This window comes from Cenococcum geophilum (assembly GCF_001692895.1).
Source record: "Cenococcum geophilum 1.58 unplaced genomic scaffold K441scaffold_13, whole genome shotgun sequence".
NCBI classification, from domain to species: Eukaryota; Fungi; Ascomycota; class Dothideomycetes; order Gloniales; family Gloniaceae; genus Cenococcum; species Cenococcum geophilum.
In genome coordinates this window covers 463,288-485,873 of record NW_027137571.1, presented here as the reverse complement: position 1 = coordinate 485,873, position 22,586 = coordinate 463,288, and the positions used below count along the sequence as shown (strand labels likewise).

Genomic DNA, 22,586 nt, shown 5'->3' with positions numbered 1-22,586 from the left:
TTCTTGTTGCTGGCCGATTAGTTTGATGCGTTCTAGCGGCCCAGCGTTGCCACCCTAGGTTAGCGCGAGCCAAGCCGAGTTGAGCAAGCATGGGACCTCCATTTGGCAACTAATAGAATGAGTGCTAAAATTTAAGGTAGAAAAGAAGAAAGACATGGTTTTCTAATGAGTAGCGTCTGTGGTAAAGCTATCCTCTGTCGAACATCTGGAGTGCCCTCTCTCCGCTAGTCATCTATTTCTTTGGCTTCTTTCGACTTCGTGAATCCTCAAGGCTATCACTACCTGACAGAAGGAAACGAGAATACTCCGAATATAAAAAATCATGAAATTTGAAGTATAACATCAGCTCGAGAAGCTACTTAGCTCTTGCCCAAAAAAGTTTGAGCCTTATAGAATTATGGATTGGCCTTAAAAAGATATCAGCAAGGTCATGCTAACTGAAATTACCTCTATGAGTCTTAATTGGGAGCTGGGCTTGAGTTTGAATATAAAAAGCTGTGCACAAGAAACGCTTATTAATGGTGTAGCTGCTTCCTGGAGTAAGGTGAAGATTCTATGTGAATGAAATTCATATAAATACCAGTCGAAGCCATACCGCTCCCGATGCTTAGCCTTGTTAATACTCAATTAGATGAAACACATACTTGAAAGTGGATTTGTGGTTAAAATTGATGCCAAGAAATTATAGCGCTAATGCAGGCGCTTTAGTGCGAAAACGCGAAAAGTCGCGTCGCGACAGAAGGCTGGCTTTTGCATCTCCGTCCCACCTGTTACACCCATCCTCTCCTAAACATAACGCCAACCCGCATTCCCTTGGAAGAATATCTTCACCATGTCTTCTCCGACTTCACGGCGCTCTCAGCGCACCTCTCAATCGGCTACCCCGCGACGAAGCACCAGAAACTCCCAGATACCCTCCAGTAGCCCCCTTGCAGTAAGCGCGGACCAGCAGTTGCGCTCTGAGGCTTCCGATGCATCGCAGCGATCTGGGTCTCAAGCTACGCCGAGAACATCGCGATTACAGTCAAATGTAGCAGCTTCGTCACCTCTTTTCTTTCGTTCATCTCCGGTTAATGGCTCAGGGGCAGCGAATGGCGCTGGCGCCAGCTCCTCTCTTGGACAACCGACGGAGGGTACAGATGGTGATAGGACTCCAAGAGCTTCGGGACAAGGCGTTGGAGGTATTTTCATCTCTTTGTCCCATTATAAAACAAATTCACTGGCGCTGACTCACTGACTAGACTCTTCCCCAATTCGCTATGCCTCAAGCTCCAGCCCCACCCGTGCTGCAAATGCGCAGCGTGCGAATGACATTCGAAGTAGCAGCAGCGCGCTTTTCGTCCGATCCTCCCTTGGAGGTCCATCAGACACCTCAGCTCGCCAAAGGCGTAGCGACATCCACTCTGATATCCTCGGATCCAGCTCCGCGCGGCGCCGAAGACTCTTTGTTGACGAGAATGGCATGTCTGTACATGAAGCTCCGCCATCCGAAGCAGCCACATTCTCCAACCTGAACCCAGACACATCAGACGCAGATGTTCTAGGAGGCAGTTCATCTAGGGTCATCTGGGGCACCAATGTCTCCCTTGTTGATTCGATGAATGCTATGAAAGATTTCCTCCTAAATTTCCAGAAGAAGTACCGCATGACCCAGGATGGAGAACTTGAAGAGGCCTCCAACTTACCTGCTGATCACCCAGGCATGGCGAAAGAGTACGTTGATATGATGAAGATGATGCTCGAACTAGGAGTCACTCCTCTAAATCTAGATGCACGCAATCTGAAGGCATATCCTCCAACGAGGAAGCTGTGGCATCAGCTTCAAGCATTTCCTAACGAGATCATTCCCCTTATGGACGTGGCAGTGAAAGATGTTATGATTGAGTTAGCAGAGAAACGCATGAATGAAATGAGGTTGCAACAGCAGGGGCCGCGAGGACAAAGGCCTAGAGATTCAAGCTCTCTACCTCCTATGCTAAGCTCTGATATTGGTACTCCGGGGGGTCCTTCCCCGGCACCTGCAGTAACGGATATTCCTGATTTGGTCAGAGAAGTTGATGCGAAAACCTATAGAGTCAGGCCTTTTGGCTTGGATAAAACTATTAACCTGCGAGAGCTAAATCCGGGTGGTACGTAATATGATATAGATCTTGGCTAGCACATGCTAATTCTTGGGATAGATATGGATAAGTTGGTCAGCGTCAAAGGTCTCGTTATCCGCACAACTCCTATCATTCCAGATATGAAAGATGGTAAGTTTCCCAAAGATACTACGTAGGTTAGATCTGATATAGTGTAGCCTTCTTCCGTTGTGCGGTCTGTAATCACACCGTCAAAGTCGACATTGATCGTGGCAAGATCGCTGAGCCAACAGCATGTCCAAGACCGGTGTGCGCGTCTGCGAACTCGATGCAAATTGTCCACAACCGTTCTGGTTTTGCGGACAAGCAAGTAATCAAGCTCCAAGAAACTCCAGACAGCGTGCCTGATGGCCAAACACCGCATTCTGTCTCACTCTGCGCGTATGACGAGCTTGTAGATGTGTGTAAGGCTGGTGATAGAGTCGAAATTACTGGCATCTTCAAATGCAACCAAGTCCGTATCAACCCGCGTCAGCGTACAGTTAAAAATATCTTCAAAACATATGTCGATGCGCTGCATATCCAAAAGGTTGATAAAAAGAGAATGGGTATTGATGTATCAACTATTGAAGAAGAGCTCGCTGAGCAAGCAGCTGGTGACATCGAGGAAACTAGAAAAGTTTCAGAAGAGGAGGAAGCAAAGATCAAGGAGGTTGCTGCTAGGGATGATGTCTATGACCTTCTCTCACGCTCCCTTGCTCCTAGCATCTACGAAATGGAAGATGCCAAGAAGGGAATTCTTCTGCAGCTCTTCGGTGGCACTAACAAATCATTCGAAAAAGGTGGTAGTCCCAAGTATCGAGGCGACATTAATGTCCTCCTCTGTGGTGACCCATCTACGGCGAAGTCACAAATCCTTCAATACGTCCACAAAATTGCTCCTCGCGGTATATACACTAGCGGTAAAGGTTCTTCCGCTGTTGGTCTTACGGCATATGTAACTCGTGACCCTGAGACCCGGCAATTGGTTTTGGAATCAGGCGCACTTGTTCTCTCTGATGGCGGCGTCTGTTGCATCGATGAATTCGACAAGATGTCTGAAGCCACGCGCTCCGTCTTACATGAAGTAATGGAACAGCAAACAGTCTCCATCGCTAAAGCGGGAATCATCACCACCCTCAACGCCCGTACATCCATCCTTGCCTCCGCCAACCCCGTCGGCAGCAAGTACAACCCCAATCTACCCGTTCCACAAAACATCGACCTACCTCCTACGTTGCTCTCGCGTTTCGACCTTGTCTACCTCGTCCTCGACAGAATCGATGAGCAAAATGACCGCCGCCTTGCCCGCCATCTTGTAGGCATGTACCTCGAAGATACGCCGGACAATGCTTCTGCCAACGAAATCCTGCCTATTGAATTCCTCACCGCTTACATCTCCTACGCTCGCGCCAACATCCACCCGAAACTCTCATCCTCTGCCTCGAAAGCGCTCATAGACGCCTACGTCGCCATGCGCGCGCTAGGCGCCGATGTCCGCGCGCAGGAACGCCGCATTACGGCCACGACGCGTCAGCTGGAGAGCATGATCCGGCTAGCAGAGGCGCACGCTAAGATGCGGTTGTCGGAGGAGGTCACGGAAAACGATGTGCATGAAGCGGTGCGGCTGATCAAGTCGGCACTCAAGCAGGCGGCGACGGATGCCCGGACTGGACTCATCGATATGGGCTTGCTGACTGAGGGCACGAGCAGTGGTGAGAGGCGAAGGAAGGAGGATCTCAAGCGCGCGGTGCTGAGCGCGCTGGATGAGATGGGTGGGGCGGGCTCTGCGGTACGTGTTTCGGATTTAGTGAGGAGGATCAGGGAGAATGCCAGTGAGCAGGTGGAGAATCAGGAATTTACGGAGGCGTTGAGGGCCGCGGAGGTTGAGGGCGCGGTGCAGGTAAGTGGTGAGGGGCCGAGGAGGGTGGTCAAGAGGGTGATTGCGTGGTCTTAACGGTTCATGAAGAATTATCATCATTTTTGATGTGGCTAGGAGGAACTGGGATGGGAGTGGCAGGGTATGGGGTAGGTGTACAGGTTTTGGCTGAGTCCCCTCTTTGGCTGTTTTAGGCAATGGGTTCATGTCGTTTATGTCTTTTTGGTGAGAGTAATCGTGGTCTTCTAGCATAAAGGCATTGTACAGGCCCGTATAGTATGTGAGCACTTTTTTTGGCAAAAGGGTGAAAGTTGCGCCAAGGTCTTGAACGGAGCTTGATACTATCTAACAGGCTAATGAACTGTCCCGCCCTGATGGGAGAACTTAGACGACAGTAGAGATATATGCAATAAGCCCTACGCTAATACCTCGCCTTCTAAAAAGTGTGCACAAATATAGTGAGGCAGCTTTGCGGCTTTGAGAAGTTGCTCAAAATTTTGATGAGGTCCTGCCGCTGTACCATCATCTCTTTAGCATCGATACTATCATCTGTGGCTTCGGAGGGACGAGATTCATTGTCGTAAACCACAATATCCAGAAACTGTACCTCAGCACATTAATTAACTCATGCTTATGCGCCGGCAAGTCACGTACAATAAGTGCTCTCAGTCCGCTGGCTTAGGTGGATTACGTCTTTGCATATTATATTCACTTAGTTAAGAAATGACGATAATGAAGGAAAGAACGCAAACATATATCATCAGCAGAGAGAAGAGGATAAACACCATGCCAAGGGAGGTGTAAAACAGATATCTGAACTCAAAGTATTTAATTCCGCATAACACGCGTGCTGTGTTGGCCTAAGCCCCAGGTTAAGGAAAGCACTGGATCACTGTCCGAGTACTTTATCAGTTTTAGCGGACCTACACCCTCTCAGAGAGCTCGAGTAAGCTGTGTCTGGCGTTGCCAGTCTTGCACCATTGAAGCCTTTTGGAGCTTTTCTCTGGAATATTTCAATGGGGTTGACTTCTATGTAAGTTCAGCAGCAAAATTTACTGCGAATATATGATACATGAAGATGCCTTTCTCACGTTCGCCAAATCATCATCACCAGTACAACTTCCATTATCATACTTCGATAAGTCGCATACTTGCATGTCAAAAGAGGTCACAATCAAGCAAGCAGAAGCGCAAGCGCAGCAATACCGCTAGCTGCGCTACTAATTGCAACACCAGTAGGAACCACCGCAGCACCCGTGGCGGTGGTGGTAGCTTGCGTGGTTTGGCCGCCCAACGGAGTCGCGACAGATCGAGAAGTGGTCAACTGAGTGGTCTGCGAGTTTGCATTGTTAGAACTCTGTGATGATTGGGCCGAGAAAAAGAACGAGATTTGGCTCGAGGAATGCGCGTGGCTTGAAGTCACGCGACCCGAGGACACTGCTTCACTTGAGAACTGGGTGGTGGCGGCAGCGGATGAGCCGAAGTCTTCGGTCGTGGTAGCAGCGGCTTGAATGGAGGATGCGGCGCCAATGGGTGTTAGCTCGATATTAAATACAAATTCTGTAGTGTCGCAGATGAATTTGGCGAGAGTAGTCCCATAACCTGACATTGTTGCAGCCGCACAATAGGGAGTAGCGGAATCGGTAGTAGAAGTAAGGATCAGCGATTAATTGCCTTGAAGTGATAAAGGAAATTTGCTCATAGGCGTTTGTTTACCATTTAGTGACCGGTAAGTCCATCGCACAGTTGCTATCACATTAAGGCAAAGCTCCATACTCGATGCAAGCCGCCACCAGTGTAAGAGATGGATAGATCGAGATTGGATTGGGAGCCATTAATCCACTAATCCACGCCTAATCCATTGGTGGCGTGGATATGGATCTAGATCCAATAGTTATCCATTTATAGCGTTGTTGAGGCAACGCCGTAATACATTAATTACTGCACTAACCATTAGATGGCGTAAAAGGGGTAAACTAGTGTATTTGTGAGTCTCTTACTTCTTATTCTTATTATTACTATTAACTATGCCTCTAAAGTTAAGAAAGAAGAAGGCTGTTACTAAACCACCTTTTCTACCTTTACTACTACTACCTCCCTTAAATATACCTCTATACCTCTAGCCACGAAATAGCCCTACTTAGCAGCCTTACTGCTGTACCGCCTAGTCTCCCGACTTATTAGATATAGTAGTAAGGTGTAAGGGTACTTTTGGTCCCTTACTCGGCTATATCCCGGGAGCTCTCAGGGGCTGCCAAGGCTAGCCTTCGGCTAGGCCTTGGCCACCCCTTATAAGCTCCTCGGGCTTACAGCCTCCTTCCTCCCCCATCGGTTCGTCTCAGTACGAGGCTATTGCCTACCCTCATTACCATATCGTCCTCTTCCATCGACTCCCTATGTGACTTATGCTCGGCTTACCTGCTCCCTACCGTACACCCTGGCAATACTGCCTTACATAAGGCTAGAAGATTAAGTCTCTAATATAACTAAGCCTAATTAATTTACTATAATTTAAATAAGGCTAATGCCTAATTCTAATATACTTAAGATCTTAACTCTTATAATAGTTTTAATATTTAATACGTTTAGCGCTAATTAGTTTACTAAAGCGCGCGCTAATACGGAGGTCGGTAACTAAAGTTTTTGCACCTTCCTAATTAGGCAGTTATATTACTATCTACTAGAAAACTTCCCACAGAGCCTTAAAAATACTAGAATATTTTATAAAATCTATCTAACTGTTATTTAGGTATAAGAAATAAGTAAATTAAGGCCTAGAAGCTACTGCTTTAGAAGTTAACGGGGTTTCTTTACGGTTGGACGGTTGGGCGGCCGAGGCGCCTAAAAACTATGCGACCGTAAAGTACGTTCTTTTATACTTTAGCAGAAGCTTCTATAACCTTAATTTCAAATATTCTTAGTATCTACTTAATACCTAGATAGATTTTATAATATATTCTAGTATTTTTAAGGCTCTATAAGGGGTTTTCTGGTAGATAGTAATATAACTACCTAATTAGGAAGGTGTAAAAACTTTAGTTACCAACCTCTATAAGGCTTCTGTTACGGCGCTAGTAAAAACTAGTAGATTGTAGCTAATAGATATTGGTGGATAGTTGTAAATAGTTGTAGACAGTTATAGATAGTTGCAGACAGTTTTATATAGTTTTAAACAATTGCTGTTACGTGACTAGAGGATTATATATAACGTTAAGCGGCGCCACCCTCTATTTCCTTTCCTTTCTTTAGCTTTAAATCCTTGTTTATAGACAATCTAATTATATAGGCTTGCGCGACCCTTTTGCTATACTTGTGCCTTAATTAACTAAGTTACTAATATTATCTAAAGCTCGTCCACTCTTCTTCCTAAAAAGGAACTTAAAAATATATACGGACTATAAATAAGAATAAAATATATTATTATTTATTGCTTAACGTCCGATTTAGATCCCTATTAGGCCTATACGGACTACTCCTTATTTATATATAGGGAGAAAACTCTATTTAAGAAAACCCTATAATTTATCTCCCCGCCTTTAGGGACTCGCCTATAAGGCGCCTACGAAGCGCCTATAAGTTACCTATAGTGCTTTACTACCTTACTTTTTAACCTTTTTAGGAACCACTGCTGCCGTAATAAGCCTACGGACGCGCTAGTATTGCAAACTTTACTCTACTACTGTAGAGTTATTAAGGGGCGCCTGTTACTCGCCCCTCTGCCTTTTATTACTATTTCTTTTATAACCCGGAACTAGTTTAGTATATTTTAGTTAATAAGCCACTAGGTAACTGCCTTAAGACCTTTCTATATTAAGAGTAGTGTATTATAGTTTTCTATGCTAGCTACTAAAAGTATTGCCTTTTAGTTAGTACGTAAGGGGTAAAGTAGTATTATATACTTTAGTATCTATCTTAGCTATCTATATTTATATTTTAGGCTACTTACTAGGACACCTACCTAGTAGAGCTAATCTTTTAGTCCTATTATTCCTATTCTTAAAAGTATTACTATTATATTTTCTGCCTTTATTAGGCCTTCTTAGAGCCCTTAGGTATTTACCCCCTATAGCGTTAACTATACTATAGCTTAGGTTCTTTTTACCTAGTTTAGCTTCTATACCTTTAACTCCTATATACCTCTCTAGTATTAATCTAACCAGTACTATATCGCGGTAAATAGTTTCCTAGTATTCTTTTATGCTCTACTTTAGCTCCTATTTCTTTCTTACTATTATCTTTACTAACCTCTTACGTGTTTCCTTTTCTCCTTTATATAAGCCTGGGCCCTAATATAGCACTATTTTTCTTCTGCTTTTTCCACCAGTTTCTCTAATATATTTCCCCTACTTTAGGGTTATTAGGCTGTTCTCCTATAGAGTACCCTAGGGTCCCTCCATAGTTTCTTTAGGCGTGTTTTAATATACTTTATAACATTAAAGTTACGCTCCTTCTATACCCTTTATATTACTATAGCTTTGATATATAATTATAGGGGGGGGATATTAGCTTCCTTCTTAAGTAGCGCTATAGCCGTTTGCTTATACCCGCCTATAATACTCTAGATATAGGCTGTTTATACCTTTTAGAGTAGTTTAAGGAGTAATTTAGGGGGACTCTTTTTAGTTTCTCCTATAGCCTAAATGCTAGATCTATATATTATGGTTAGCCGGACAACTGCTATATATAGTAGGCGTAACCTCTAAAAGCATAGACCCTATATAGAATTGACAATCCTAGATATTATAGTATACTATACTTAGCCCTTATGGACTGCTTATAACGTATATACGCTTTACTAAAGCTTACTATCTACATATACTCTTAATACCCTTAGGCCTTAAACTAGTTAGCCCCTAAAGCCTTAAATATAAATTATATACTAGAGATCTATAGATTAGTTGCGTTTTTTTATAAAGTAGATTAGCTAGTATTTCTCTGGTGAAAATTGGACTCTATATTATCTTGCCTATTCTATATAGGTGTTATAGGCTTTCTCTAGTGTTCTGCAATTCTTTACGGCTATTAGCCCATATATAATTAGGTTTATATTATTAACAAAGCCTATCCCCTAGGTTACCCCTTTTTTAAAGGCGCTAAGTAGGTTACTTATAAAGAAAAGAAAGAGTATAGGCGAGAGGGGTAATTCTTATAGTATTCCCGTTGTAACTATAATAAGGGGGCTCTGGTATCCGCTAAAGACTAGTAATATTTCTTTTTGGCCTATAAATCCTTAAATAAATTAAATAATCTATTCTAGGAAGCCCTTTACCCTAAGGATATATAGGAGGCGCTTATAGGGTACGTTATTATAGGCGCCACTAATATCTAGGCTAAGTATTAATACTATAAAGTCCCTTCGCATCGCCTATACAGATTTAATGGTGGTAGTAAGTAGCGTAAGTGCTAATAGTGTTAAGCGGTTCTTTCTTGCCCCTATTTAGCTTTATAGTAGTAGGGTATATTCCTTCACCGTATCTGCTATATAGTCCGCTATTACCTTTTCTAAGATTTTATTAAGGGTGTTTTTTAGGGTAATAGGGCGATAGCTTCCTAGGATTAAGTAATCTACTTTACCTTCTTTTTATAAGATAACCGTCGTTATAGATCTTCTAAGTTACGGATAGTAGCCTATAGTAAAGTATGCTCTAGCTATATCTATAAGCCAAGGTGCTATAAGTGGTCTATAAGTCTTTAAGGCCTTATTTAGAATCCTATCTAGTCTTAGTGCCGTATTATTTAAAAGGCGGCTAATAGTTCTAGCTATTTCCTCTATTATTATATCGCTGTTAACCTATAGGTAAGTCGCCGGTGTTTTACTTATAATATTACTAAGGTCTGCTAAGGCTAGTTAGGGGAAGAACCTTTTAGTAAAGATCTTTACCTTTTTATTATTGTTATTAGTGACCTATAACTCCTCTGCTCTTTATAGGGGTAGAAGGTATAAGTCTTCTACTAGGCGCCCTACCTTTTTCTTTACCTATTTTATTATAGCCCAAAGGCCCTTATTATAGGGGAGGCTTAGGTTAAAGGTATAATTATTTATAAACCGTCTCTAGTTATTTCTTACTTCTTTTTTTAGGGTATTCTTTAACTGGTTTCTTATATCTTTATATTATCTCTTATCTTTAGGGTTATAGCTACTTATATATTTCCTTCTTGCTTATTATTAGCTAGTAATAAGAACCGCGCATTATAGGGACTATATGTATCGCGTATAGGGGCCTAGTTTTAAGATCGGGCAGTACTTTTTTAGCCTATCTTTAATTACTGCCTAGATCCTTTCTAGTCTTTAGTTAATTTTCTTAGGGGTAGCTACTAAGCCTCGCTTATTTGGAATTGGGTAGATTTCTTCTAAATCTTAAAGTTATTGTTTAACTATATTAAGGAAACTATTTATTTTAAGCTTCCTTATTACATATCTTTTACTATTTAATTGCGCCTTAATATCTAGGTCTAGTTATATCTAAATAGGGATATAGTCTAACGCGAGTGCCTATTCTTCTTTAGGGTTATATCTTTTAAGTCTCTAGTATAGGCCTTCGTCTATAAATATAAGGTTAATTATACTTCTAGCGGTGCCTTATTGCTATATAATTGCTCCTAGGGGAGTAGCTAGCTTAAGGCCCTAGATATCTATAGCTTTTAGTAGGTAGTTTACCTATCGCTTAGCAGCGATATAGATACCCCCCTACCGTGGGTAGTAGAGGTTTATGTCTCCTAATAGGATAGACTTTATACCTTTGGTTTCTAGTAAGCTTATTACTAATATAATTGTTAGTTACATAGGGTGACTCACTAATAACGACTACTTGAGTAGGGTTACAGTGATATTGGTTAATAATGCTTCTTAATTAGAATAAGGGAGGGCGAGGAGCCTAAGACTCCTCGCCACGCTAGTGCCGCGGCGTCACGTAATGACCGCTTACCTCATTCCCGACAATAATATTCTCTATTTATAGGACCCCTATAATACTAGGGTTATATATATTAATAATTTATACTAGTCCCCTATATATTTAGATTGTTATTACTATAATATCTAGGTTAACTGCCTGCTATAACTATAAGGATAGGCTAATAGCCTTACTAATTATAAAGTATACGCGTATAGCTGCTTTTAGTTTATATAGGAGCTAGAATCCTTAGGGGTAGTATATTGATTATATATAGGAATTATAGTACGGCTCTTATAGGGTAAGGATATAGTATTTCTCTAGGTCTAGACTGTCTAGAAGGGGCCTTATAAGGTAGTAGTTTATATTGCCGCAATTATACTATATAATAGATAGGTAGTGGACCCCTAGTAAAGGTCCTTCGCCTTTTCTTTATTCCTTACTTCTTTTATTTCTACTTTCTCTAGGATATTTAGGATTTCTATCTCTTACGTCAGGAAAAAATTTACCAGCATTTATTTTTACTTTTTAGCCATTTTAGCATTTCCTAGCATTTACTAGCATTTCTAGTATTTCCTAGCATTTAGCAGCTAAATGCTAAGACTTAATTATAAATGCCGCATTTAGCTACTAAGTGCTAACTATAAAATTACTAAGCATACATAAAAGTATAAATTTTATAAATTTTATATTTTATAATTTTAGTAATTTTAATAATTTTTATATTTTATATTTTATATATTATTAATAAATATTAAAGTTACTACCTCTATAAAAATATCGCTAAGGCTTTAGTATTATAAAAAAATTTACTAATATCTTAAGTTAGGTTTATGCTAATCTAGTAATTTTGGTATTTAGCCGTATTTAGTTACATTTTACGGCTATATGCTACACCGCTAATAACGATGCTATAATTTGCGGCTAAACGCTGCCTTAATAATAACAGTGCTATAAGCTGCAGCTTATTACAGTATAAGCCGCTTATTATAGTATAAGCCGACTATTACGGTATAAGCTAACTGTTAAGGTATGAGGTAAAAGTATATAATTAATATCACGTAAAAATCTATATAGGAGGTAAGGTAGTATATATACGCGTTGCTTAGGGGTTAGGTCCGTGCTTATATATATATGTACGCTTATAAGCCAAATTATAATAACGCGTATTAGTCCCGTAATACAGCTTAATACTCTCTTAGAAATAATAATACTAGAAATATTTTAGTTAACTAAGTTTACTATATACGCTATGCTACTACTTATAAGTTACTAGAAGACACGTCCCTTAGCCCGTATATACGCCACTATATAATTATAACAGGTTTTGCTATATAGCAACTATATATAGTATTCGGAACTATTTATAGTTATATTATACTCTTATAATTATTACCAGCATTAAATAGTCTTAGTGTCTTCCTTCTTACCTTAGCCTACTTTTAAGCTTAAATCGGCCTTCTCCTTATATACCGACTTCTACAGTAACAACGTAAATTTAGTTAACTTTAATATCCTCTGCTTAATACTTGACTTCTAATTAGCTATAATAGTACTATAGTAAACGGGCTTAGTCTATCCTTGTTAATCTATTTAAGTAAATAATTACTTTACCTCCGAGAGCTTATAGCTTAGCTTAACTATAATAGTATAATTTACGCGCTATAGGTTAATGGCTAGCCTAATTAATATAAAGGTGTAAAGTAGGATCTACTTAGAGTTATTAGTATTAAAGGTTTGCCTAGCCTTAGCCTTCTTAATATTAGATATACCGGCTATATAGTAGAGCACCTTATCTTTACTATATTCTTTATATAGCCTATTAAACTAATAAGCTAGTATAAAAGGTAAGCGAGTAGTAATAATAATCTTATACGCTAAACTATCTGTCTGTTTTTCGTTATAAACGTAATTATAGATTTTTTTAGCTTTAAAGAACTTTGTATTTTGTTAAAAATAGCGGTTAAGTATATTAGTGAACTCCTTACTAAGCGGGTTAGTAGTTTACTTAGTAATAATTGGGTCCTTAAGTATGCAACTTTAAGTTTTTAGGCGTTTGTTGTTAAACTTATTAGACTTATTAGACTTAATTATAATAGGGGTATACTAGTCCTAGTATTAGACAACCTAGGCTACGCTTACTACCGTTTTCGCGTTAGTATATAACTTGGCTTAGGTAAGTTTCGGTATCTTAGGTTTAGTATTTAGATTGCTGCTATCTTCCTCCTATATAGCTAGAAGTTCCTTATATTAGCACCTCTGCTCTATCCTTACTTAGTCCTCTATAGCTATAATTATAGCCACCTTAGTATTATTAGGGTCGGCCTATAATATAACTAATTTAAGACAGCCATTTTTTGGGATAAGCTTTTACTAGTTAAACCAGAGTATTAACTCCCCTCTATATATCTAAAACGTTGGAATAACTATATAGAAAAATGTAGCCAGTTTGCCGAATTTCTTATTTACTATTACTTTAGATAGGTTAGTCTTCGCATCCTTATAAAGACGGTTAAATTCCTTCTTCTTTAGCTAGATGTTTTCTTCTTTAAGCTTAAGCAGTACTTTAAACTCCGTTCCCTTTAACTTATCCACTTCTTTCTACTTAGGCCTCTTTAATCCTGCTATAATAAACCATATTAGTTATATTAGGTTCCCGTTATTAGGCGTACCAAATATACCCTATATAGTAGGGCTGCAATTATATATAATACGGTACTCCTTAACTATATCCTTAATAAATAATATTAAGACTCTACTAGTCGCGTCTAGGTGGTATTTGTCCTAGAGGATACACCCAACCTATATTATACTCTTTAATTTCTAATACAATCTAGGGGTTTTACCCTTTAGGTGTTTCTATATACTAGTTTATATAGTAATAAACCCGCATATTAGTCGTATAGTAATATAATTTCGCGTAGTAATTAGAAGGAATTAGGTTAAGTATCTTAGCGCTAATAGTTCCGTTATATTAGGGGTAAGGTAATAATTATTTTTAAACCTAGCTTTACCCTATAGGTATAATAGGAGAGTCTTACTAACTAGATATATATTATTATTATTCTCCTATTATTCCTTATTAGTCCACTTAAGAGCCTTACGGATTTACAGCTATTTGTCCTTTTTTAGTTTACTAAATATCTTAACTTTATTGTAGCTAGGGGCGAGAATTATAATCTAGGGTAGGTTAGAGCGCTTTATAATCGCGCCGTCTTATAATATTACACTTGCGTTTTTTAGGAATCCTAGCAGGCCTAGGGTTGGCGTAAGGACAACTAAGTAGCCTTACTATGGGTCTGTAGGGTACAGTTTCTTAAAGTTATCTTTATAGTAGTATATAATCGGCTACTTTACTACCTATAAGCATTTTATATCTAGCAAATACATCTTAGGTAGGTAGTAGGTTATATTCCTAGCAGCTTAGGCCTTTTAAACGTCTATTACGTTCTAATAATAAAAGTAATTTATTAGCTATTAAGTGATTATTTATATAGTCTTGCCCGCGCTAGGTTCGTCTATATAGATACCGCCTTCTTTAATTATTCTCTCTTACTTAAATGCTTAAGCTATATATACCACTTAGTATAGGCTAAATTTAAAGCCTAATACGAGGCCCCAATTAGGGAGTTCGATTAGGGTGGTTTTAAAAAGTACTTTTAATAAAATAAGTAGGAAATACTCTAAAGTAAGCAGAAGATCCGCCTCCGTTATATATATTAGTGCGCTATTTAGGTTGTCCTTTCTGGCCTTATAGAGCTAGGCTAAAAAAGATTACTAGTTAAGCTCTTCCTCTACGTCTATATCTTAGTTGTTATTATTAACTAAATCCTTATTTTAGTTGTTATTATTAACTAAATCCTTATCTTAGTTATTATTATTAACTAAATTTTTATCTTTATCTCCACTCTTTATATTCTTAGAGTTAGTGTAATATAAAAACTAATTATCGTGTCCACCAGCACGTTACGGTAATTTACTATCCTCTACGGTAATATTTTAAGGGGTATTAATGGTTAGTAATACGGTAGTAGGGTTGTCTATTATATTGTTAGGCTAGTATATACCTTTAGGTTTAGTAATAGGTTACGGCGATTTACCATTATCTACGGCAATTTCTTTAGTACCGCTATTACTCGCTAATATAGGCTTATAGGTAGATAGGTTATATCTTCCCTTTACTAATTACCTTTTGCGCATAACCGGCTCGTTATTACTGTTTTCCGTAAGGGTATCTACTGTTAATTCTACTTAAGGGCGTTTCCTACTTCTATTTAGGTTGGCCTTATAACTATTTAACTTCCTAGGCATAGCCAGCTTGCTTTTATTATCCTCCGCTAGAGCACTTATTACTAATCTTAGTTAAGGCCACTTATTATATCTACCTAATTTAGTCTTACTATTATCTAATTTCTTATATCTAATAGGCTCGCCCTTACTATCTTCCTTAGAGCTATATACTGCTAATTCTAATTAACTCCGCTTCTTACCTTCTCCTAGTTTACTCTTACCGCTGGCCTTATACAGCGTTAGGACTTACTAGCTATCTTTTACGCTATATCCGTCGCGTTTAGGCGCCTTAGATTTAATAGCTAGCGGTATATTATTAGTAGTAGTAACTTAGGAGTTTAAGCTAGGAGGCGAGAGTAATACTATAAATACGGCCTCCTTTATACTATTTCTTGCTATTTCGCTAAGAGCTGCAATAAGTATGCCCTCTAACCGTATTATAAGGTTTTTATATCTCTATAGCAATATATAAATATTCTTTTTAGGCGGACTGTTAATATTAAGCTCTATATAGGCTCGCAGTTCCTTCTATAGCTTACCTAGAGCTATATATATGTTTCCGCTTATTAAATATAAGACTTAAACTACCCTAACTATTAACCTACCCGTTAAGCCTATAGATTAGATTTTAATCTTAATATCTCCTATATTAATTACGTTACTTATTACTAGGGTTACTAGCTAAGGCGAAGGGATACTGTATAGTGGGGTTATAGTAACGTCTATAGGCTATATTATATGCAGCAGCTAAGGTAGTATTATCTTATCTTATACTTTAGTCTTTAGGGGTAATGTATATTTATATAGAGCGTGCCCACTCTTAGAGGTACTTAGTACCCTTCTTACGCGATTAAAATAAGCACTTTTTATAATTTTTAGGATTACCTATAGTTTCTAATCCGGTAGAGTATTAGTAAATTATAGGAGTTACTTATAAAACTCCTTAACGTGCCCTTCTTTTATTATTATAGAGTTGCCGCAATATATTACGTACTTAGGCTTAACTTTAATTATAATATCTTTAACCGTCTCTTTTAGTTTATTATAGTTTTTGATGCTTATTTTAAAGCCTTAAGTAATATCCGCATTTTTAGTTAGCTTTAGGTTCGCCTTATACTACGCGTCCAGCTTTGCCTATATTTGCGTTATTATTAAATCGCTTATTTAGTTAGGTATATATAATATTATAGTATATATTAAGTAAAAGGTAACTATTAAAGTAGGAGGGCTTTATACGGTAGCTAGCTAACGCTATACTAGTATAACTTTAGTATTAGATATAGTTAGAGGTTAGTTATAGGAGAGATAAAAGGTAGAATAAGTAAAGTTAATTAAAAAGAGGTAAAGAGGTAAATCTTGTAATTGCCCACATGTGCCCGCATAAAGGTAAAATTGGCTATAGTTTACTACTACTAGTTAGGGTAAATATAGCTAGACTTAATACTATGCAGTTAAATAAGGGTATAATTATATAACTTATAGGGACTACCCTACCTAGCCTATTTAGGGCTAGGTGGCGGTCTAGTACTACTAGACTTTTACAGTTTTTAATATAAGCGATTTGTTAAGTGCCTATAAAGGGGTAACTAGTTATTATAGTATAGTAGAATATAGGAGGTTATAGGCGTTACTATATTTCTTATTATTGTATAGAGTTAGTATATATACGCGCCGCTAGAGTTAGAGAGCTAGCCTACATCTATACATATAGGCTCTATCGCTGCGAAGTGTTTGCTATATAATAGGTGGTATTTCTAATAAACGGCGACGTATTGCACTTATTATAGGCGTTACTATATTTCTTATTATTATACAAAGTTAGTAGATATACGCGCTACTAGAGTTAGAGGGCTAGCCTATATCTATATATGCGAACTCTATTACTATAAAGTACTTAGTATATAATAGGTAGTACTTCTAGTAAATAGTAATATATTATACTTACTTTATAATTACTAGTGTTATTATTATACTATATAGCACTTAAGGGCCTACTAGATAAGTTTATCTAAAATAATAATTATCTAGTATATAGGATCTATGTCTATGCATAAATATTTAGTGCTTATTTAAACGAATATCTACCATAAAAGGTAGTAGGAGGTTTTGTATTTTATATTATAAGTTTATATAATTAATAGTATTTTACGGCATTTTAGGGCATTTTAGGGTATTTTAGGATAGTAAATATATTGTATATACTAGCATCTAGCCGCTTAGTAATATTAACTTATCTTACTATTTATCTATTTAGTGTTATATAAGAGGTTAGTATTTTACTATAGTATTTATTATATTAGAGTCTCTTAAATTTAATATCTTTATTTTAGATCTATTTAGAACTATATATAGTTTTATAATATCCTACTCCCTACCTAGTACTCTAGCAAGAGATTATTTAGTTAATAATGCCTTTTCTTTTACTAATTAAGGGAGGAAAAAACTTATACTTTCTAGCAGTGGCAGGCTATGCTTATTAGTAACATTTTTAACGGATTACGGTGTTTAAGTTTCCGTTTACCTATAACGTAATTAGCCTGCCTATAGTAAAGTACTTTTACTTTACTACTTGCTTTTCTTTTCCCTTACCCTTTTATATATTTATATACTTATATTATAAACTATAAAAGCTTAATAGTGCTAGACTATCGCCTAGCCTATATTAAGAGATAGGCTAGGTAAAGTAGTCCCTATAACTTATATTATACTACATCTTCCTTTATAGGTTAGTCTTGTTACTATAGATTTACCCTTATACGCGTTTAACCTACAAAGTACACGACCATATACTTTGCCACTAAGGCCTTACTTATACAATTTTATTAGGGCGCGCCTTATTTCCTTACCTTTACTAGTTAACCTAACTCTACTAACTACCTACCCTTACTCCTACTTTACTAGCATCTACCTTTACAACTAGTGCCTCCGTAGATCTATCTAAGCTATAGAGCCTTATAACATAGTAAGTTAGCTACCTTATCTTCGGCCTTAGCTATATAATAAAAAATCTATATTTACTAATACGTTTATATAGACTACCGCTTAATATAGCCTACTACTAAAATAGACCTACCTACTAATTATTTTATAACTTGTGACGTTAACTATATTTGTGACCACAAAAAGTTCGCTAAGGGCGTTATAGTTTTTGAGATTGCCTTAACTGTGGCGACTATAGGCTCTAGTATCTTATAAGGCAATGGTAAAGGCCCTACGCTTAATAAGCCTCTTCTTTTAGAGCTTAGTAGTCTATACCTCTTGGCTAACAACGCTTTAAAATGCTATCTTTGTCTATCTACCGGCTATATACGCGCCAATTATCCTTTTAAGAAAGCTTCTTAACTTTATTACAGCTATGGTAAGGCCAGTTATCTTAAAGCCAACTGCCTTAACCCTATATGTAATAATTATAGGGAAGCCGGTTATTTTAAGAGCAACTATTTTAATATAACGTATAACTAATATAGTGCTATAGGCTATAGAAAGCGAGACTATCCCTAGCTATTAGGTAAGAAGAAGCGAACTTACCTAAACTATAGCTCCCTAAACTATTAAACTGTCTTCTATAGTTAGGTATATAAGAACTATAGAGTTATAGGGTATAATATTAATGATTATATAAGTAGACCTACTTTGATTTAGGTAATAGACGCCGTAACCGCTTTAGGCAAGGTAGATACACTAGGTGCTACTACTTTAAATATAGCTGCTACCTCTCTATCGCCTAAACCTCTTAATATAGCCGGCTTCTATCTAGTAGCGGATGGCCTAGTAGATAATCTAGACACCTATATAGAGGATAGCAATTCCGTAATGGCCAAACCTTTAGATATACTCTAGCTTCTAAATAACGACCACTTTATAGTTTAGTTTATTATATAAATTATTAAAGAGCATATTATAGTATATAGCATTACATTTTAGGCGTTTTATAAAACCGGTAGAATGCCTACTTATTATTTATATAAGATGGCGTCTATCCGATTTACGGATGCTAACATCGCTAGCGACGTTAAGGTTAATACTGCTAATACTACTTCTTTAGTTACTTAACGACTATTATATCTAACTACGCTTAAGTATCTTACTCGTATTCTTCTATAAGATGCTATAACCCTATAACTTTACTATATTAGGTTTGTTATTGCCTCTAATAAACTTATACTAGGTATACGCACATTACTTAATAAGTACTTCTTTGTTAATAGGGACTTTGGCCTATTTACGCCGTAAATCTATAAAGCTTAGGATATACTATTAAATAGTCCTATAGTTGTTGTCCACTTCTTTACACTAGGTACTAAATGGCTTAATAGTTATATTACGAGCCTAAACGCGAGCCTATAATAGTAGAGCGTTAACAATCCTTTAGGTTGCTAGTGGAAGAACTATAATATAAATATCTAGCTTGGTATATAGCTCTTAGTAAAGGACCGACCATTATATAAAATCCCCGCGAGGTATTAGTTTAATAGCATTCTTAAGTATTTTACGGTTTAGTTCTATGCTATAGTCGCGAGCCTTAAGGCCGTTAATTAGAACCCCTAGGTACCTACTATTATTTATCTTATTACCTTCCTAGGTAGCGCGGACTAAGTCTACTATACTACTATCCAGATAGTTAATAGTCTTGCCCTTTATACCAACTCTATTATTAATATCTTATTCCTAGGTAAAGATGTAGATAGCTAGGCTAGCTAGAAAGGAGTTATTATTAATACTACTCCCTTTAGCTCCGGCTATAACTACTATACTTTTGTTTTTTAACTATAGGTAGGTTATAAGTTTATATTAAACCCTATATTCGCTCTAGAGTATATCCTAAGCAGCGACGACTTTATAATAGTTAGTAACCTAAGTAAGGCCCTAATTATAGTATAGGGTATTAAATATCTTATAACCGAGCGTGTCCCTAAGGTTGGAATCTCCTAAGAGATTAACACTCTACGTTACCTATAGTAAGAAGGCAACAGTTTCTATATTAAGCGCTAAATTACGCTGTCTAATAACTTCACAGATCTCCCGCGTATTAATTACTTTAACTGCGATATCGCTAAGTATAGGAAGAACTCGGTTAATAATGCCCTTAAGGCCGTCTTGCCGCTATTTAATAAAGAGTAAATGGGTGCCTATACTACGCTTAAATATATAATAGGCGGTATTTTGCTAATATAAGGCCCTAGTAGTATTGGGAAATTAACCTTCCTAACTATCTTAGTACGATACTAGTATTAACTTAGGTTACCCTAGTAGGATCCTACTAAAATCTAGGTCCTGTCGCCGCTTAATTGCCAACTAGATATACTAGCTAAGACGATTAATAATGCGCTTATAGAGGACTATAAGGTACTAATTACGTAAGGCCATTCCGCCAAATTTCCTATCGTCCTTCACCGCTATATACGCTTAACGGAAACTAAGGTTTATAAGTAGGATGCCGTTATATAGTGAACAGCGGCAGGTATTAATACTCGTTCTAAGTATTTTAAGGAATAGGATAACTATGCTATAATTAATAAGGACGCGTTTATACTAAATATAGCATTCCTGCTCTACTATACGTTTAAGGCTAGTAATGCTACTAGCTTTAATAAGCGGTTATAGGTTATAGATTTATCTAAAGGTTAGTGGTTATTACGCCTTGTAGGTGTCTTAGATAGCAATAAAAACCTATATTCTATTATAGACCCTAATACAACTAAATACGCCGAATTCCGCTAATACTTGTACTAATTTATGCTTAGTAATAATATAACGCAAGACAATAAGATAGGATTAATATTCGCGGCTAATGTAGTTATTATAGACCTAGTTAAGAAGGTTAATATTATTTTTATAACACCCAATATAGTCTCGCAGACTCGTGTACATTCTATTAGCGCTATACGCGCAGTTTTCCACAATAAGGCTAGGAAGGCGTCTGAGCTAAGTAGTCTTACTAGGTTCGCCTAGAGTAGGCCATATTTAATCTAGGGAGGTCTATAGATCTAGGCTAGCGACCCTATGCCTTAGGTTTTCTTTAGTAATATATACTAACTAAAACCAATCCTTAGTCCCAATTTCGATAATCCATTCCACTATTAAAAATCCATCTCCCTCTATACGCGTCTCCTCGCGGCTAGTACGGATATAGTATAGTTCTCGCTATAATATTAATTCGTTAAAGACATTATATATCTTGTAAATGCTATCCTACTATATAGCTAGCTTTAAATAAGCCTAATAGTTAAGGACCGAGAGCAGTTAAAGCTAGCGGCGAGCTTTTTTAAGAATATGCTACGCTACAACCACCCTATTGCCTTCCTTGCCGTTAATAGTACTATATAGGTAAACAAGCTTAGCCAATTAACGTATAACCTAGTCTACGCTTAACGCGCATTTTAAGTAGCCATGGCGCTAATAGACTTTAGATTTAAGCTATTAGAGGTTAGCCTTACCGTTCCATATATAGCCTAACTTACTATCTACTCCGCAGCGCTATATACGCTTAAAGAATAGTGCTACGCCTAGCAAGATGGTAGTAAGTAGCGGGAATTTACGCTAGTAGTTAGCGAGATTAAGGTTTTTACCGTTAACGGCATTTAAGGCGGCTAGGTGGAGTTATTAATATATAATATAACAGTTACTAGTCCACTAAAATTTGTCTAAAACATAGTAAGAAACCTTTTTATAATTACTAGACTACAAGCAGGCCTTATTATTATTAGTAGTCCCTAGGTAGTCCATAATTATTATACTGGCAATAAGACCTTTATAAACACCGCGTACTATAAAATTAAGAAGTAGTGTAAGGATAATAAGGTATTTATTAACCTTAAGAATTCTAAGCGGAAAGAGCACTTCTAGTAACTTGTTACCCCGTTTAACGTTAATAAAACTATATAGCATATCTACCGCTAGCGTACAGCCAATTATACGCCCATTTCGTATAGCATAGATATTAACTTTAATATTACTATCCCTAACTTCGCGGGTAAAGCAAATATTAGCAGCATTAGTAATTATATTAAAGCGTAAAACGAGGCTAACAGAGAGGGCGCTAATAATAACGGCTAGGATGGTGCCAGTAATAATAGCGAGGATAACAATAATAGAGAGGATGTTAGTAGCGTTGGAATATAAGAAGGGTAATAAGGACGGATATTATAAACTTTACTAGCAGCGAGACCCTTAAATAGGGACACTAGATAGAAGTTAAGAGCGGCAGTAACTATAGGCCTTTAGTATTTACAATTTTGCTATAGTACTAGGTAAAATACGGCATATTGCGACATTATATATTACAGCTAAATAAGATAGACTTTTAATAATTATAATCTCCAAAACAGATAAGCGTATTATAGTAAAGATAGCCTAATTTATAAAGCTTAGTAATCCTAGTTTCTATCCCTTATAGGCTAGCGG

General features: G+C 37.4%; 2 protein-coding genes across 2 annotated transcripts; one reads left to right on the top strand and one right to left on the bottom strand.

The window, feature by feature from the left end:
• The first annotated feature begins 759 nt into the window (after positions 1 to 759).
• K441DRAFT_607335 (DNA replication licensing factor mcm4) lies at positions 760 to 4,417 on the top strand. Its single transcript, XM_067645433.1, has 4 exons — positions 760 to 1,181; positions 1,242 to 2,129; positions 2,181 to 2,252; positions 2,300 to 4,417. Exons 1-4 carry the CDS (start codon positions 833 to 835, stop codon positions 4,075 to 4,077), a joined length of 3,087 nt encoding a protein of 1,028 aa, XP_067505848.1. The 5' UTR covers positions 760 to 832; the 3' UTR covers positions 4,078 to 4,417.
• A 756-nt stretch (positions 4,418 to 5,173) lies between these two features.
• K441DRAFT_675784 (uncharacterized protein) lies at positions 5,174 to 5,608 on the bottom strand (the record flags this gene model as incomplete). The annotated part of the gene is made up of 1 exon (XM_067650890.1): positions 5,174 to 5,608. The coding sequence occupies one exon, from the start codon at positions 5,606 to 5,608 to the stop codon at positions 5,174 to 5,176; it is 435 nt and encodes a 144-aa protein (XP_067505847.1).
• Positions 5,609 to 22,586: the final 16,978 nt, after the last annotated feature.